We start from the raw sequence: 18089 nt of genomic DNA, 5'->3' as shown, positions 1-18089 counted from the left end.
TGAGAACGTCACCTCCTGTCCGAACTATCAAACGAAAATGGAAAATTTTCGTGTTTTTTTCCGTTTAGCGCCTCCCCCTTACGACACGCGGCAATTTTTATATCGTGACGTACCCACGATGAGGTGATTCACGTGATTTTTCGAATACAAAAAGATAAAGTTAAATTTGATCATTTTTTCTTTTTTATTTCATTTGAATGTCAATATGGCTATTGACTGAGCATGGTGGGTAGCCACATCTTGATCTGACATTTTCTTTTACTGCTTAGTAATATGAAAAAAATTTAAATCATGTGACTTCTGTTTAGATCGAAAGTAAATTTATTTTGAACGAATAGATGGACAGCATTATTGTAAAATAGACAATTTTAAATGGTCATTACATTATTTCTGAGATAAAAAAAATAATTTCCTTTATAAATTGTTGCTTGTTTGATTCGTGGCGAATAAAATTCAAGTTTAGTAACGCAATTCGAAAAAGTCACATTATCTATATTTTAAACTGAATGCAGTATCCGAATTATCTGAAACATCGTACAGAACTGATTGTTATCGAGTTTAGACGTAAACATGTATCAATAATCCGGTCCGTTTCGAAAGTGACAGATATCGATTTATCAGGTAACAACTCAAGAAAAGTAATTACTTGACCAAGTGTCGAAACGGTTACTTTCAGAAGCTTGGTATCCTCCGAGAAATAAAAGAGTTGGGATTAGAAAAAAGACCAAACTCTGCAATAATTGTATCTGATACAGTTTACTGATCCCCGTCGAGATCCGAAGAACAAATTACAGTAATGAGCGATACTTTTTCCATTCGGAAATGAATCTAATCGCGTGATTTCTTTATTTAAATAAAAAGAAATGTCGATGTGGTAGAGGAAAACGTAAAATAAGTGTTTTATTATGGCGAAACGATAAAAAAAATCAGCAAAGAGGCGGAGAAGCAGCAGGTAGACGGAGGATGGACGAAGTGAGCATGCTCGCGATTTTCGGTGGAAACCGAACACGTGAAAATCGGCTGCACATTCGTCCGCTCCACTCGCTCGAGCTGACCATGTCGGCCGATGACGCACCCCGGTGAGTGACTTTTTTTTTAATATTTACTTTCCTCCGACTAGGTGAGCGCTCAGATGTCGATTCGCTATTTTAAATTCGAGTGACTCAGTCACATGACGAGATTTAATTAAATTACTCGAATTGGATCTCGTGATCACAACATTCGTGTGGTTCTTTAATGCAATTACTTATCAGAAGATTACGGATACGCCAGGTAAAATTCCGTTTCTCTTAGTTTAGCGAATCGAATGATGCTTCACGTGATGCAGTTGAAGGATGTTCTTCGAATTTAATTTAGTATTCCTGTTTAATCGGCGATCAATGATAAATATATTATTTTAGGATTCATCCTTCCTAACAAGCTTAAACCTATCGAAAAAGATTGGAAAGGTGTTAGAGTAATTTTTAAGTTTAAAAACTATAAAAGAGAAAATATAAAACGAGAATATACCTAAAGAATAATATTGAGTCGTGTTATGTAATCTAGTATCTTAAATTCATGATAATAATTCTAGATAAATAATAATTTTCGAGTTAAAATAATAACTAATTATGAAAACCCTAATTAATTTGATAATATTAATATTCATTAACTATACAACATGGGTAGACTCTTTAGCCATTTATTATAAAATAAATATTATTTTAACTTGTTGTTATTGAATTATTTGCAGTTTTAACACATTTTAATTTAACAATATTTTCTCATACTTTCATAAAAGTCAAAATGTAGCTAAAATTCTCAGAAAAATGCGGGTAAGATTATTATTTCAAATATGATTTATGCCAGAAAGTTTGTCAAGGTGTCTGGCGGCGATTGTTCGATTGGTGGCGAAGAAAGTGCCGAAATAATTCGGATTCCATTAGGTGTAGTCCTTCCTTATGAGCTATTCATTTATATTAAACAGGACAAGCGGCGATTCTGATAGTTAAATATCCGTTCATAAGGAGCTCTTCTCCTCTATTCATTCAGTATCGATCTGTGCAATATCGTCTCATTAAAGACCACCTAACTACACACCACCCTATTAAGACGACACCTTAATAACCTACAATTCTTTCATTAATAAACATCGGCAAATTCATTTAAAGAATTTCCAAAGCCTCATATAGTCGTTGAGATTATCATGATGGAAGGCGATGGAAAATATTACATATAATTTTCCTATAACTTTTTAATTAAATGAACATCGCTCAATTATAATCCTTTGTTAATTTAATTTAAAATTCAAACTACAACGGGACTTTCATCATTTAAAGTATAAACACGTTGTCGAGTAGGCATTGATAGATATCGGCCCAAAAATATTGGAAATGTTTCTAAAACGCGTCGATCTGTGAAATATAAAGATATTACTCTTTGATAAGGTGTTGACAGAAATATTGATGTTATAGGCTTCGATGTTATTGTTTGATAAGTGTTTTATGTTGTAAATATATTTTTCGGAGTATTAATTAATTGATAGTATTACACGCTAGCCTATAGCATGTCAATCTTTAATAATTTCCTAGATATCAGATTATAAAATATTCAATAGAGTTTGTCTATTTTAACAGCGCATTTAACAGCGCACATAACTATTAATTAATCAGTAAATTTCATTAATCAAGACTAATCGCGTTTAATGTAACTTATATAAGTAAATCATGAGATTTATATAAATTACTAAACACAAATGTAAATTTTATTGAGTAAATTTAATCGGAATATCGAGAAAAGATAATTTCGCAGGAAGAATTTTTTAATAATTATATGTAATAAACTTCATTATTAAAGGAATTCATTTATAAATATTTAAATGATTCCTATCTGAGGTATCCATGAATGAGAATTTATATATGAATATTAGTTGTTCCTGGAAATTTATTCATTACTTTAAAATTTGCTTGAGCACGCAAAAATTACATAAAATTAAAAGTAATTTTACTATTTATCATTTAAAAATAATTAATTTTTATTATTTATATGCTTTTTTACCGGTTTTATGCAAACGGAACATCACTTGTTTCGTGATAGTAATCTCTTACACACGATAAAACTTGTAGCACAATAAATATTTTAAAACACTTTTTTTTTTTTAAAAAAAAATAGTAAATATCGTAATTTTCTGAATATAAGACGTTTCTGTAACGAGTAATTCTTAAAACATATTTACGCATCTTTTAAAAATCGAATATAGAAAATTTCGAATCTATAATGAAATATTTTTTTCGTATCCCTCGCCACTTCAGACAAAATGGCGAAAGAACATAAATTTATTTTTTCCTAGGTGTTCCTTATACGTAGAAACAACGTCAATAATAGTTATTCCGAATGAATTGTTCGAAAATATAAAATGTAACAATAAAATTGAAAATATTTGTAAATAATAGGGCTTCAGATATATTTATGTTTTAAATAAAATTAAGAATACGACGAAATTTTTAACATATTCACTTTGTTTATATTTAAAACATAACACAGTAAAAAATTAATAATTTTTAAAATTATTAATTTAGTTTTGTAAATATAACTAATTAAAAAGATTAAATCCTATCGAAGCGAGCATAGTTTATTTTAAAGATTTCTTACGTTATCATGTATTATGTTAATAAGAAGGAATTTACCGTAATCTGAAATTGTCTTAATTACACACGCTTACTTTATAAATTATAAACGACGAAGAAACAGCACCTGTTCCTTTCAGGTTTCCACCCATATCCTTTTATAGTGAATAAAGTATCGCCACTAGTAAACAAGTTCAATTAAAAGGTAAAAGAAATCAAAGAAAATAACACATTTTATTATCGTTTTCTTAACTAACATCGCGGGGAAAAAATAGGAAATGTTTATATTTCTTAATGGCTAATGTCATTTTGGTTGTCTGAAGTAAAGCTAAAATCAATTGTTTTCGAATTTTCAAGCAGAAATTTAAAGTTATTTAGATTTTTTAAAATATATTATAAAAGCTTAATGTTTAAAATGTTGAATAAAGGATTTTTACAATTATTCCATTAAAGTTTTAAAATAGTCAAAAAATTTAATGAAATTTTCGAAATAAATTGAGACATATTCTTTACGTTTTATGGGTTTTTTTATTAATTGTAAAATTTTTGTTGAAATCCTTTATATATTTTTAAATTATTTAAAATGTAATAATTTCAGTTTTTTGCAGAGTTTGAATATTTTTCTAAAACTATAGTCTATTTATAATAGTTTAAAATAAAATAACGTATTTAAATAATCCTAACGTTAATGATAATAAATAATGTAATAATCTACATTTAAATTGCTTTCTAATCGCGACAAAAATAGTTATTGATTACTCTTTAAATTTAAAATAGAATACTACTAACATTTTTCTCTTAATTAATTTAATTGATTGCGTTAGTCCCTCTCTCTGCTTATTGACACAGATGTTATAAGATGAAACCAGTCTCTCACTTGTCTAGTTCAACAGATCTTTCTATGCTCTAACACACCTGGGTCTCTTGTTTATCATCTGAACTACAACTTTTAATTTTATTTTCCTATTGAATGAACCATCATTATCATCTTATTGTAAGTTTCTTTTAATTTTTACCAAATGTAATAAAACCTTCAACGTAATTCGTGTAACAAATATGCCCCTATAATCTCAACAAACAATAATTTTAAGAAATACTCACGTAAATCTGTAAGCCATTTGTCGAGAATCACTTCATCACCTAGAAAGAAACCTTATATTAGATAAAACATTTCAATCAAATTTTATTATTTAAAGATAAGAATATTTTAAGACTTTACATATAATTTAATAAAATGCATTTTGTATGGATGTAAATATTACTCTACACATAAAAATCCGTTAAGCTTATATCTATGAGAATATAACAAATAGAATAGTCATTTTAGTTCCTGTAATGCGTGCTTTCCATCCTAACTCAGTCAGATTGAGGTGAAGCCGAACAAACGCTTTCAACGTGTTATTTATTTCTTCAAGTTCATCGCATATACAAAAGTAAACCTATATAAATTAATCATTGACCTAAAAATGTTTAATCTATGGCCTTTACGACCTCGTGAACAAATTCATTACGTATCGTTACCAAATAAATGAACCTGATCAGACACAATGAAAGAGCAGTGATCTGCGTGGTCATGTCTGTCCAAGCATTCTAAAACTTTTTCTTGAGCCCTCAACTAGAATTCTTCTCTCTTAACGATGACACCCAACTAAACGCCGTTGCTATGGCAACGTATCAACAAAGTCGGAGATCGAACAAAGATGCGTTTCTGGCTAGCGATAGTTGTCTAAATGTTTTGTTTTCTCATAAATTTATCTTTCTTTAATTATTACAAATGCAAATTTTTTTTAAAAAAACTTTGCATTATAAATTATAAAAACTGTTAAGAATATCTGCATTATTTTCTTATACAGTATTAATCTTATTTAAATGCACATAAATTTCTGCATTGTAGAAAATAACAATGTAGTTATTATTTTATTTCTTTCTAAAGTTTTATTACGAAAAGTGTAAAGCGTGATTATAAATCTGAAAAATTATTATTGCAAATGTGCAAGAGCAAATTCTCATCCAAACTCTATACTTTGTAAGTAAAACTATTTCCTCGCAACAGTGATAAAGAGTGCAATTTCCTCATTAAAATATCAAAATTTTGTAACTAAAAAACAGTGTTAAAATTACGGTTATTTTCTATAAATAAACCCTTATCATTATAATTTTTAAGCCATTTTAGTTTTGTCAGAAAATCATTGTTGAAGAGCGGTTTAGCATGAAAAGCGAAATCTCTAGAGAAGAAAAAACAAGCATGAAAAGCTGTAAGGGACTTAAATTCGATCAAAATTAACATTTAAGGATTGATTCACGGTGATGATTATACACAATAAGAGATCAGTAAAAAAAAAAACTGTAGGAAAGTTGAAATTTTTATCTAAGTTAATTAATCAGCAGGATATCCTATTTTCGATTCTTCACTTGCTTTCATGTGGGTAAACTATCATTAATTAATATTATTAAATGATTAATATCCGCAACCGCATGGATTTTTAATTGAATTTAAAAAACTAAATTGTATTTAAAAAATGGATTTTAAATAGATAAATGTGTATTTTTGAGAAAATTTAATTTTTAACCTTCCCATCTTAAATATTCTGCTCGAATTCTTCTTATCGCTCAAGAGGAAATCGAAGAAATACAGCTCCAGGATTTTTAACAGTACTCTCTAAAGCAGACAATATTCCTTCTCAAATTTTATCCTTACCTAATACACACCTTATCCTTTATACACTTTGTAATTTTCTAGCAGCTGTTTATTTTCTCTATTTTTTTTAGCAAAACATTATATATTGATCGATATAAATTCATTTTTATCAGAAGAACTGAATAAATTTCCATTAACTATTCAACGATTTACTTTTTTATGAATTATTTAAAAAATTTTTTTAAACATAACAATAATTTTAAAAAATGTACAATTTACGATTTCCATCTAATTAAAGGAACTTTTAATTATTTAGAATCACATTTTATATACTTTCCTATCTTTTTCCCCTACAAATAAGAATAAAAAATGGATGAATAACTAGAGAAAAAGTTGGGAAAAACAAGTGATTGGCATAATCTTTTAAAAGTCAGTTCGAGGTTCGTGAGAACTGCAATTTTAAAAATAGAACTTCTTCATTCCATTTATTTTATCTTCCTCTTTACTATCATCATCATTATTATAAAAGAGTATTCTTTGCTTCTGAAAGTGTTCAGATTTCTGCGATAATGAATAGAACTTTTTCAAAAAAAAAAAAAAAAAAACAGAAAGCTCATCTAAAGTAATACAGGATAGAATAGATAAAAAATTACTTCTTACATTAATCCATGCTTTTTCTATATAATTATTGTGTTTATATAAATGGCTCACTCGTCTAAGGAAATGAAGAATGGACATTTAAAGATCGTCTTTTGTTTTGTTCTCCTCCCAATGCTCAACACAAATTACTAGCAGAGATTTATTGATGTGTTATAATCATAGATAATCCAATAATGTTTGCTGAAAAAGGAAAAAAATATATATTAAAAACGATTTATAAAATTTAAACAAAAGAAGATAGCACAAAATTTCTTAATAATTTCGGTCGGCTATCCGGTAATACCTATGAGTATTATAGGAAGATGGATTGACAGGGATCTCTTGTTCTTTATGATTGTGGAAGATTCGTAATGTATGGGATGTCGAGTTAGGAGTGATAAGAATCAATCATCCAAATAAAAGCAGAACAAAGTTTAATTTAGTTAGCCAGAGTAATTTTTTGGATATTTTTTAATCTGAAAATTCAATACTTTAAATAAAAATATACTAGAAATCGACGCTTGTCAGAGATATACTTTAAAACTTTATCAAGAAAAACTTACCTTATTTCTAAAGGTAATAAGTTAGATTAACTTTTTAACTTGTTGGGATATTATACGATATCAACAGGTTTCTTGGCAATGTAGAATTACCTCAACATTCAATTCAACCAATAGATGCCAAGTGATTTTATCTTCAATTATTGCACCATTCAATGACCAACATATGGCGTTGACAGCATTACTTCCTTTCGCATCATCCTATCATCATGTGGTTTCCGTTTCGTGTTAACACATTTAAACATTTAAAAATATAAATTGCATATTTATATTTAAATAATATTTCTATGTTCCGTGGCTTTAATATAATGTTTTCTGTGGATTAGAAATGATTATTTGGTTTAAAATTTTAACAATTATAAATTTTAAGAAACAAATTTATTAATCACTTGGAAAACTGGGATGTTAGATTTACTATTTTATCCATAAAACGCGTATTTGTAAAAATATCGACTCGGCATATTTAAAGAATTATGGAGGCTGACAAGTGGGAAGATAATAGAAAAAAACGTTTGATATGAAAGCAGATCAAGATGTTTTTCTAAAATAAAATACGTGGATTATGTCTCTATCAATATAAATTACGAAAATATTAGACTTATTCTTTAATGAATTATCTTGTATACAATCAATATAATAACATTAATGAATTACATTGATATCGTATATAAGAAAAGAATATTTCTCATTTATTTTCCGTTTCATTCGAAGAAAAATAAATAATCGCAATCGTAATTAATCAAAAAATTCTAAATAATCGTTTGCAATATAAGTAAATGTTTTATTTAATGAAGAAAATATGATAAACTATTTAAACTTTATAATTGTAGTAGGCAAATGATAAGAATTCTTGACAGCATAGACCTATTAATTCCTAATTCAAAAATTAATTATGTAGATATTATGATATATATAGAAATCGTTATTTTCTTATAGTTTAGTTACTAATGACATTGATACTCTTATCGGAAAATTTATATTTTAGTTTTTGTGAAATCCATCCGTTTAACTTTCTCTCTCTTCTACCTATTTTTACAATATATTGTATCATTATAATTGTGAATTTAATCTTAGATCCTAAGCTACAATTTCTTTCGCAAAAATCTGCAATGAAAAAACCATAACATCATTTTAGTGTTAATTATTGACCGAATCTTTAAAAAAATAATAGAGAATTAAACGAAGACGGCAAAAAATTAAATAGAAAAGATTAAAAATATATAATTTCTAATTGACTGTAGTAATGATATTATTTTTATAAGAAATTAATTCTTTCAGTTTGATTATTTTTGGAGATATCTATTATTAATTACATTCTATTTTTTGTTTTTATTAAAGTAAAAATATTCTATTATTTTAAAAATATCTTCTATATTTTGAAAGTATTTAAATTGATAAATGTACAGTACAAAAATCCGTTAAATTAAGATACTATGAAATGTTGTTTCCTTTTGATAGTGAATATGAATATATATATCTGTGACTTGGTGTAATGTGTGACAATATCAAAACGTTGTGTAAATGAGCTATGAATATAACTCACTTTGAAAACTCGTATATTCTTTGCAAGAATGTAATGTTGGCATTGGTACAGATTGATAAACATTTACATTATCATTCCTTGCACTAAGGGAAGAGTTTGATATGACGTGTTGTTTTGTTAAAACACAGTACTGTACAGCTGAACAGCTCAATACATGCATCTACTTATTATTTAAGATAGTCTACTGTGAAGTGTGTTATCTTTCCTATGTGTGTGCATTGTTTAAACTCACAAATACCACCTGTTTCATTTTTCGGAAAAAACTGTTTTTCGATCATTTTTTTAATTTTGTTGAATTTTCTTTGCCTGCAAATAAAACAGTTTCTTCTTGAGTTGCATTAAAAATGGAGTTTTCTAATTAATTCTTCTGTGTATTCCGTTTTATCATACTTGTTCGTTGGGGGTACTTTGAAACTTTTTAAATTACATTTTTTGAAATGAAAAGGAAAATCACAGAGAGGAAATACGTTTAGCTATGATATAGGATCTACACAATTCTGACTTTTTGTCAATTTTCAACTAAGCACCCTGTCTTATTCAACTCTCTCTTATATACATATATCAATAATTACAGCACCAGATTCGATGATTTGTTATATGTTATAGCTTAAAATCACACAAATCTAAGTCGAGCCCTGTATATTCATATATATTCTATAATATAAAGGAGCACAATTATTCTAAAATTATAGCATCATTAATCATTTAAAAATGCGTTATTTGATATAATCAAAACATTTTTCAAGCTTAGTTTTACTTTATTTTTTAAATATATATATTCTTCTTTTTGTAATGTTAATACGTTTGCAATTATAGAAAGAAAGAAGATAAGCAATTACTGATACAAGAATCGTTCGAACAAGATATAGATGAAGAAAAAAAGAAGAATCTGCAGAGATACTGGAGAGAAATAGAACCTAAATTAAACTGTTGTAATCTTTCAAAGCGTCATACAGTAGCAGCATTGACATCAATCGGTTTTGTTATAACCTTTGCCATGCGATACAATCTCAGTGTGGCTATCGTCCAAATGGTGGGAAATTTTACAGTTCAGGTGAATATCCATTTAAAAAACAAACAAAAAAATTTCCTTTACTCAAACTTACCCTATAAATTTTAAGTTTTTACATTAGAAATGCAACCTTAAAAGATTTATGTAAACTTAGTTTGAAAAAGCAGAGGCATTAATCACCTCTTCTGAAATATAATTTCGCGCATGTCGTTGCCTGGGTTACGAGAGTTTTGTAATAAATTTTTTTAAAAATAATATTTTTATATACTATTACAGTTACAGTTATTTTTTTATAATAATTTAAGGGTGTTAAATTTTTAAGATGAATGTTATGATAATTAATTGAAATAAATATTTATTTCGTAAGGGCCCAGAATTTAAATGGTCACCAGGTACAATAGGTATGGTGGATTCGTCTTTTTTTTGGGGTTATCTTATCACTCACGTTCCCGGTGGATTCTTTGCAGCTAGGTTTCCCGCCAATAGGTAAAAATGATTTAGGCATTTCGGTTATAAATGTATAAATATTTATAATAAAATTTGAATATATTTTTAGAATTTTTGGCACAGCAATAGTTATATCATCGTGTCTCAACTTAGCTCTGCCGAATGCGGCTCATATTAACGTTGGGATGGTTGTATTTATCAGGATCCTGCAAGGATTGGTCGAGGTAAATCCCGAATTAGCAACGAACTAGCCTATTTTATCATAAAATTAATTTTACCCGTAGGGAGTTATATATCCGGCATGCCATGGAATATGGAGATATTGGGCGCCGCCTCTTGAGAGGAGTCGCTTAGCAACAATTGCATTTTGTGGTAATAAATTCATGTATGATGTAAGTTCATTTCATTGTTTAATATATAACAACGATGTTTTCACTCTCCTGTGAATTAGGTTCTTACGCCGGTGCAGTTTTAGGAATGCCATTATCTGGCATGCTGATCAACAATCTGGGTTGGGCATCTTCTTTTTATTTTTATGGCAAGTATCCATATAAAAATATATATTGATAATATAACTCTTATTAAGTTTTAATTAGTATTAATTGTTTTACAATGAAATAGGTTTATTAGGTATGCTATGGTATATCGTTTGGCTTGCTGTAGTTTTCGAAAGGCCATCAAAACATCCAACAATCAGTGCAGAAGAACGTATTTATATTGAGCACAGTCTTGGAAATATCGCACAATCTGCTCCTACTGTAAGTATGAATTAATTCATAGATTAAACATAAATATATCTTTTGTACTTTACTTGAAGTAGTACTTTTTAGTTAAAAACTACTCCTTGGAAATCCATCTTGACTTCACTCCCAGTTTATGCTATTATCGTTGCTAATTTCTGTCGTAGTTGGACGTTTTATCTTCTTATGACATCTCAGGCACTATATTTTACCGATATTCTTCATTTCCAACTTGATCAGGTATTCAAAATTTTTAAAATAAATTATAGCTTTAAAAGTGTATGTATATATAATTAATATAGAATTATTATTTAGTCCGGAGCGCTTGGAGCTTTGCCACATTTGTTGATGACAATAGCAGTGCCAACTGGAGGATATTTAGCTGATATGCTATGTAAAAAAGGAATTCTAACTACTACATCGGTTAGAAAAATATTTAATTGTGGAGGTTAGTTTTGTAAACTAAATTTGCAAATTTTATTGCCATTAAGAATAATGTCAATATATTTTCAGGATTTGGTCTAGAAGCCATTTTTCTACTTGTTGTTGGATATACTAGAAGTCATGCAGCCTCAGTTGTGGCATTAATTTTGGCCGTTGGTGTTAGTGGATTTGCAATTACAGGTAGTATTTCTTTGTTATAATGTTAAAATGTTGTTATTATATAATGTTAAAAGCTAATACTATTTTAGACGAATATTATTAAATTTTAACATTATACAGATAATTTCATGTAACGGTAATTCTTTAATTTAAAAACTGCAGTATATTATACATTATACTCTATTAGTTATTTTATTTAGACATGTTTTTTTAAATTGGCTTTCTCCTTCACGCGTTAGATGCAGCATCTGTTGCAGTTAAAAAACATTGACTTTCTTTAATAGTATCCTTCCTTCTTAAGTCCTCTTCTTTTTTGTGTCCAATTATAAATCTGTTTTAACAGTATCTTTTCTATTCCTATTGTTATCTGTCTATTTATCTATTGGTTTTATATTGCAATCTTAAAATTTTTTTTTTAATTTGTGATTTTGTCTAAACGTACCTTATCCTCTACTCAATATCTTTGGTTTCCTGTGTATTTAATATTTGTCGTATTTTTGCTCTTTCTGCCTATGGACACTAAAAAGGACCTGTTTAATAAAAAAAAATATGGATTTGACCAGGGATTCCTTGGGTTTTTCATTCCATTCGAATTCGATTCCAGGTTCCTCGGAATGGTAGGCTGTCACCTTAACCCCTCGGCCATCCTTTTTTTTCTATTTTTATCTTAATATAAAAGTCTGATTAAAAAAAAAAAACATTTACAAAATTTAGGATTTTACATAATTTATTCTTTTGTTTTCCTTTTTATCTTTAAATAATATTTAAGGATTTTTTGACACTTTGTCTTTATCTGTTCATCTTCAATATCTGAATCTTCACTTTCACTTTCATCTGACATTAATGCAACATTAATTTCAATGAATGTAGAATTTTCAGCTATGCATTCTATATTATAATCTTTTGGGGATAGAGTCTTACGATGTTTTTCAGCAGCTTCCAATTGTGGTAGGAACTTTTGTACTTTGGATAATACGGAACTTTGAATTGGTTTGATTATAGGTGCTTTCTTTTCAAATACAGTATTAGATTAGAAACATATTCTGCATCCGTAACGAAATGATCAACTGCCAAACTTTGACGGTTTACGTCTCTTCTCCATACTGAAAAAGCTTGGCCATGCAGCTGTCGATCTTTTTATTACATCAAGTCTTGTTTGTATCTCATATTTTAAAAGTAAATACTATTGTTTTCTATATTCTAACTTTTGTTTCTTGTTATTCCAAATTATTCTGTTTAAATATTGAATTTCTCAATTTTTATTGCTTTTAATACTTGAGATGTAACCTCTCTTACTAATTCATTTCATAATTTAATTGTAAAACCAGATATTTTATAGATAACACCTGGCCTATTATTTTAGTATTCAGTTTCAATTTACATATAATGGGATTATACATAGGTCGTAATATTGTAATATAGGTTAATACAGTTCTCTATAAATAGGGGCGGCCCTACAGAAAAGCGAAAAAAGCGATGCCTAGGGTCTCGCGCTTGTAAGGGCCTCGAAAATTGGTAATATATTTATTATAATAATATATATTGGTAATGAATATTTTTTAATAGTTACAGATATCGTACAATTATACATACGATCATTTTCAAAGTTAAAATTGATCAAGAACCACCTTCAATCGACAATTTGCGTGTTCTAGTACACCATTGTAACTTCCTGCTGCGATTTGAATGTGTGCCATCATATTTCCATCGCAGTTTACATATATACAGTATAGAGAATGGCCAATACCCCTGTGATAGCCAAGTTTTAGCCAAAATAGTCGATCTTGCTTCACTACAGTTCTATAATTAGCTGATCACACTGCATAAAAACGTTCTTTTATAATATTTGTACGAATAGTTATTGTTAATTATTTTAATTTAAGTTTCAGAGGTTTTTAAATTTTATTACTTGAACAAAGTTAGCAAGAAAATCCACTCATTTCTATCCAATTTCGATGATTTCTGAATATCGCGAATAGCATGAAAAATAATATAGAATCTTATCTGGATCCGATATTGCACATAACCATATTAATTAAAGCATAATTTCGTGAAATTTTTACTGCCGGAAATGTCAATAATGGCCGATAGATTAATGCTTTTTTGCGCAATCATTTCAAAATTTAGCTATTAGCAAATCAGTTCAAAGCAAACGTTACAAACGAGTTTTCTTTTTTCAACTTTCATTTACAAAGTTTAAAAAAATCCAGCAGCGAATTACTTAACTTTCCTGGAAACATTTAAAACCGCGTGGCCCAATCTGTTATGATATTTTATTTTAAAAAACTTTTTATATTTTTAACTATAATAGAATGGCAAAATGCTTAATTTTGAGAGTAGGGGTGGGTCTTATTAAAAAAAAAATTGTAAATGCTAATAACGAGTGAAATCGTCGTTAATTCCGACCTTATTATATGCCTTATTATATGATACACGACTCCCCTTTATCTCCCCACCCACTCGACCTTTAACCACCAAATTCTAATAAAATCTGCGGACGATTGTTTGATATATCTCTGTCGTTAATTCAACATATTTTAGTTTGAACTAGTGTAAAACTTGAGTGCAAAACAAATAATAAAGACATAAAATGGTGTTAATCACTAGATTTCGTTTCCGACCGTACTTACAACGTGGAAAGGTGTTTGTATTTGGCTAATCTATGACGGATTTTATAACGGGCCAGCGACAGCCATTGGCATTTAATCTCGCATTTGGCCACTCTCTATATACAGGTTCTTTACAAAGTTGTTGTCCTCCATAGAAACCAATGAGAGAAAGAAAGTTGTTGTTGATGACGCCACATCATGGTTGCGACCGACGTGCGGTATGATTGTACCTGTCGACAACCATGAGGATATCGGGATTATCAAACTACTTTACTCCATTTATGTTGTTTTTATGATTAAAATTATTTAAAATAAGATTATTACTTTTTTGTAATTGAAATGACATGCTTTCGTCAACTTTTACCTGAAGAATACATCAGTCTCGACAGTAGCCATATATGGTGACGCACGTAATCGGTGCACGACCATGGGAGCGCCATTTTGTTTAACTGAAGCAGACTTGCACACCGTTTGCAATAATTCGCCAACGTTTACCAAAGGTCTGTCAACAGAGCCAAAAAGAACGTGAGTGTTTCTAATTTTGCTGCAACGTTAGGGCAATGGAATACGCAGAATGTATTAGGAGATACTTTCTTTACTTTCGATCTTGTCCATTGAAAGAGATATTACATCATAACTGAACTTTTCCTCTTTAATTGATGAATTCGTAGTACAGGTATCCCTTGCTTAACGCGGAAGTTGATTAACGCGCGAAATTAATTGGGTCAATCCCTTTATATACGCAACAGAAGTTATAATTAATGCGGCTTTAACAACTATCTTTACTTAACACAGGTATTTTTTTCGGCAAATAAGATGTCGGTGAATTTGGTATTTTCGTATCGAGGGTTATTTCCGACTTAGATACGGAGTTTAATTACGATAGTTGTGAAATTTAAAACGTTACCGCTAATGTGATACTGTATTCTTTGTTTAAAAGCGCTTATTTTAAAACTTTATTTCATATTTTCTTTGCGTAAAATCAAATCGTAATGTCTGCAGAGAAAATGCATATCAGTCATATCTTGTTTGCTTTTTAATTTTCGTAAAAATATAACGCTCTAGAAACAGTAAAAATACTCGTAGTGAATATGGGGAAGCTGCTCCTGAACGTCGGACATATCAAATGTTGTTTTAAAAATTTCGTTCGGGAAATTTTGAACTAAAAGAACATGCGGAGCTCTCAAAAGCTGTTGGAGAAGAGAAATTTCAAAAATGAATTGTTAAAAAATCGAAGAATAGCTCGTGAATTTGCAACAAATCTTAGTGTGTCACGGACATGATGATTGTGTTCCGCATGCAATTAAGTGAAGGGAAAACAAACATGGAATATAATATTGTCTGACCAAAATAGGTAGCTCTAAGGTTTCATTTTATTTTTAAATTAATTATTCCTTTTTACCGTAGAAAACATTTTTACGGATAACAAAAGTAAAATAAAAATATTTATTAACTGAAAATTTTTTCTAGCGGGTCGGGATTGTGAGGTACCACTGTATTTGATATACGCACGCGGTAGCATCGAGGAATTAATTAATCAAAAGATATCTATATTCTCTATTTTCGAGATATACAGTATTTCATTGGGCTGCAATTTGAAAAAAATTGTAGACTTATAAATTCCCATTGTCTTCCTTCTGTCAGTTTGTCTGTCCTTCCTTAATCTCGAGAAAGGAATTACATAGATGAAATCCGAGAACAGATATGAAAAGGTTAGGGACAGGAGGCCCAATTAATTATACACGAATTTCCGATGCAAACCGGAAGTCATGTTATTTTAATTCAAAAATTTTCCCTTGAAAGGAGTTAGATAGATGACCTGCACGACTCCAGTGCTAACGGAAAAGAATGATGTACAGGGGCAAGACACTAATAATTTGAGATAGAGAGCATATACAGTATTTTAAATTTAAAAATGATTAAAAATATGATTAAAAATTACATCCCGACATTGTGACGATGTCACAATAAATAATTGCTAGTTTATTAAGTTAAGTATTTTCTGTTGATGAACATAACTTAAAACACACACACACACACAAACACACACACACACACAAAATGGAATTTTGGATTAAGTTATGAAAGGAAATGGAATGTGATTTTTATGGAATGCAAAGGAGTATTCGAAAGGTAAGCAGATAGAATGGAATATATTAATATAATATGATCTAAAGGAAGAAGTTATGGAATTTTATTTTAGTAAATTATATAAATAAAGTAATAATTTAACAAAATTTGATAAACATCAAACGCAAGACGATTTTAAAATAGGAAAGAGAGGTAGTGAAAATATTTAAAAATAGAAAATTGGCATTGGGGAATTCGTAATGACAAGAAAATATGCTGGAAAATCACGTACCGTAGTAGAATTAGAATTATTGATAGAATCGTAATTCTACGGTAAGTTATATAACAAGGTTATTGAATGTGAAATAATTCTTACAGAATTGAAAGAGAGTATAATAATTCCTACATTTAAGAATGAACCAGAAAGTTATAGAGATTTGTTAGCAACTGGGTTAAAAAATTTTTTAAAATCTAAAACAGAACAGCAAATATATTTGGATTAAAAGTTCCTTCATTAATATTGCTCAAAGTTGCTCCAATGTTCAGCCAAATCATTGTAGATGCAACAACTTTAAGGTACAAAGTAAAGCTCGAAGCATTTTTTTGTGACGATGCTTGTTTTCCTGATTTATTGTCATGGTGACATTGCTTCATCCAAAACTTCCTGTAGTTGTAGTGTGTGTAATTTACACTTTATTTACATGTTGCGTTTTACTATCAAATCTGTTTCCAGTATTCTTATGCTACAAATTTCAAAGTTTACTTTATTTAGGTGTTTTCTCGGAATTTTACTTTTCAACCTGGTTCCACCAGTTTTTTTATAGGATAATGTCACGTTTTTCTTTTTTCATTTGTTTCTAACATTCTTTAGAAGTCCCGTGGAAGAATAAAATATTACGAAAATAGTATACCGTAGTCCTATGTTAAATATATTTGTTGTATTTATCCTGTTTCAAACAGTGTTTATTAAATTTATGCGACCATTTTTTTTAATAGGAGAATCGATGATTTGGATTATGTACTTCGTACCATATGTCTAACTATCATTGTAGAAGGATGAAAAAGAATTTAATTAACTTATTTCATTATAAAAAGTATTCACCTTCGATACTCAACTGTTTCTCTGTAGAATTAATTTTTGAGATATTCACTGCAAGAAAACACGCGACATCATTGAGTGCGAAAATAAACTAATCGTACTAAGAATTATTTCTATTCATTATCAACACGTGTTTTAAAACTTACATTGTTTATATAATCTCATAAATTATCGTCTCTGAAATATTGAATAGATGGACTAAGACAATTTTCCAATGTGCCTCCCATGAGAACTTTCTGTGGAAAACTGGCTTCTATTTAGACGTTAGACACATGAAGAAAACTCGAAAAACTATACGCGGTAAGCGTTTTGATGAGTTGCGGATCTGTGGTCAATTAGGGGAGACCGGGGCAACTTCGGCATGCGGGGCAAGTTTGTCAAGCGCTTTTTTTTAAAAACAAATTAAAAGGAGACTTTGGTTATAGGTTAGGCAGTTGAGTTTTATTGGTGGCTTGTTGAGTGTAGTGTTTTTATTGTTCTCCAACAAGCGTAGTTGAATTATCAAGCAAATTTTCATTTTCGTT

The 18089-nt window shown here is 29.2% G+C and overlaps 1 protein-coding gene across 4 annotated transcripts in view; it reads left to right on the top strand.

The window, feature by feature from the left end:
- Positions 1-1008: 1008 nt before the first annotated feature.
- The window catches only part of LOC111614171 (vesicular glutamate transporter 2-like), a 23998-nt gene continuing 6917 nt past the window's right edge, over positions 1009-18089 (top strand). Inside the window, exons 1-11 of one of the 4 annotated variants that reach the window (XM_023355550.1) lie at positions 3576-3810; positions 4455-4599; positions 9802-10039; positions 10365-10483; positions 10554-10668; positions 10729-10816; positions 10896-10982; positions 11066-11202; positions 11275-11424; positions 11500-11632; positions 11698-11808. In XM_023355550.1, the coding sequence (XP_023211318.1) occupies positions 9983-10039; positions 10365-10483; positions 10554-10668; positions 10729-10816; positions 10896-10982; positions 11066-11202; positions 11275-11424; positions 11500-11632; positions 11698-11808 (997 nt within the window). In that variant the 5' untranslated portion in view covers positions 3576-3810; positions 4455-4599; positions 9802-9982. Of the gene's footprint in view, positions 1080-3575; positions 3811-4454; positions 4600-9801; positions 10040-10112; positions 10230-10364; positions 10484-10553; positions 10669-10728; positions 10817-10895; positions 10983-11065; positions 11203-11274; positions 11425-11499; positions 11633-11697; positions 11809-18089 lie in introns of those variants that run through there. The other 3 variants (XM_023355549.1, XM_023355551.1, XM_023355552.1) reach the window with 3 other exon arrangements.

The sequence above is a fragment of the Centruroides sculpturatus genome, unplaced genomic scaffold (genome assembly GCF_000671375.1).
Source record: "Centruroides sculpturatus isolate CEXI.00-Female unplaced genomic scaffold, Cexi_2.0 scaffold2027, whole genome shotgun sequence".
Lineage (NCBI taxonomy): Eukaryota > Metazoa > Arthropoda > Arachnida > Scorpiones > Buthidae > Centruroides > Centruroides sculpturatus.
The sequence above is the reverse complement of the archived record's forward strand: the minus strand, read 5'-3'. Positions and strand labels throughout refer to the sequence as shown.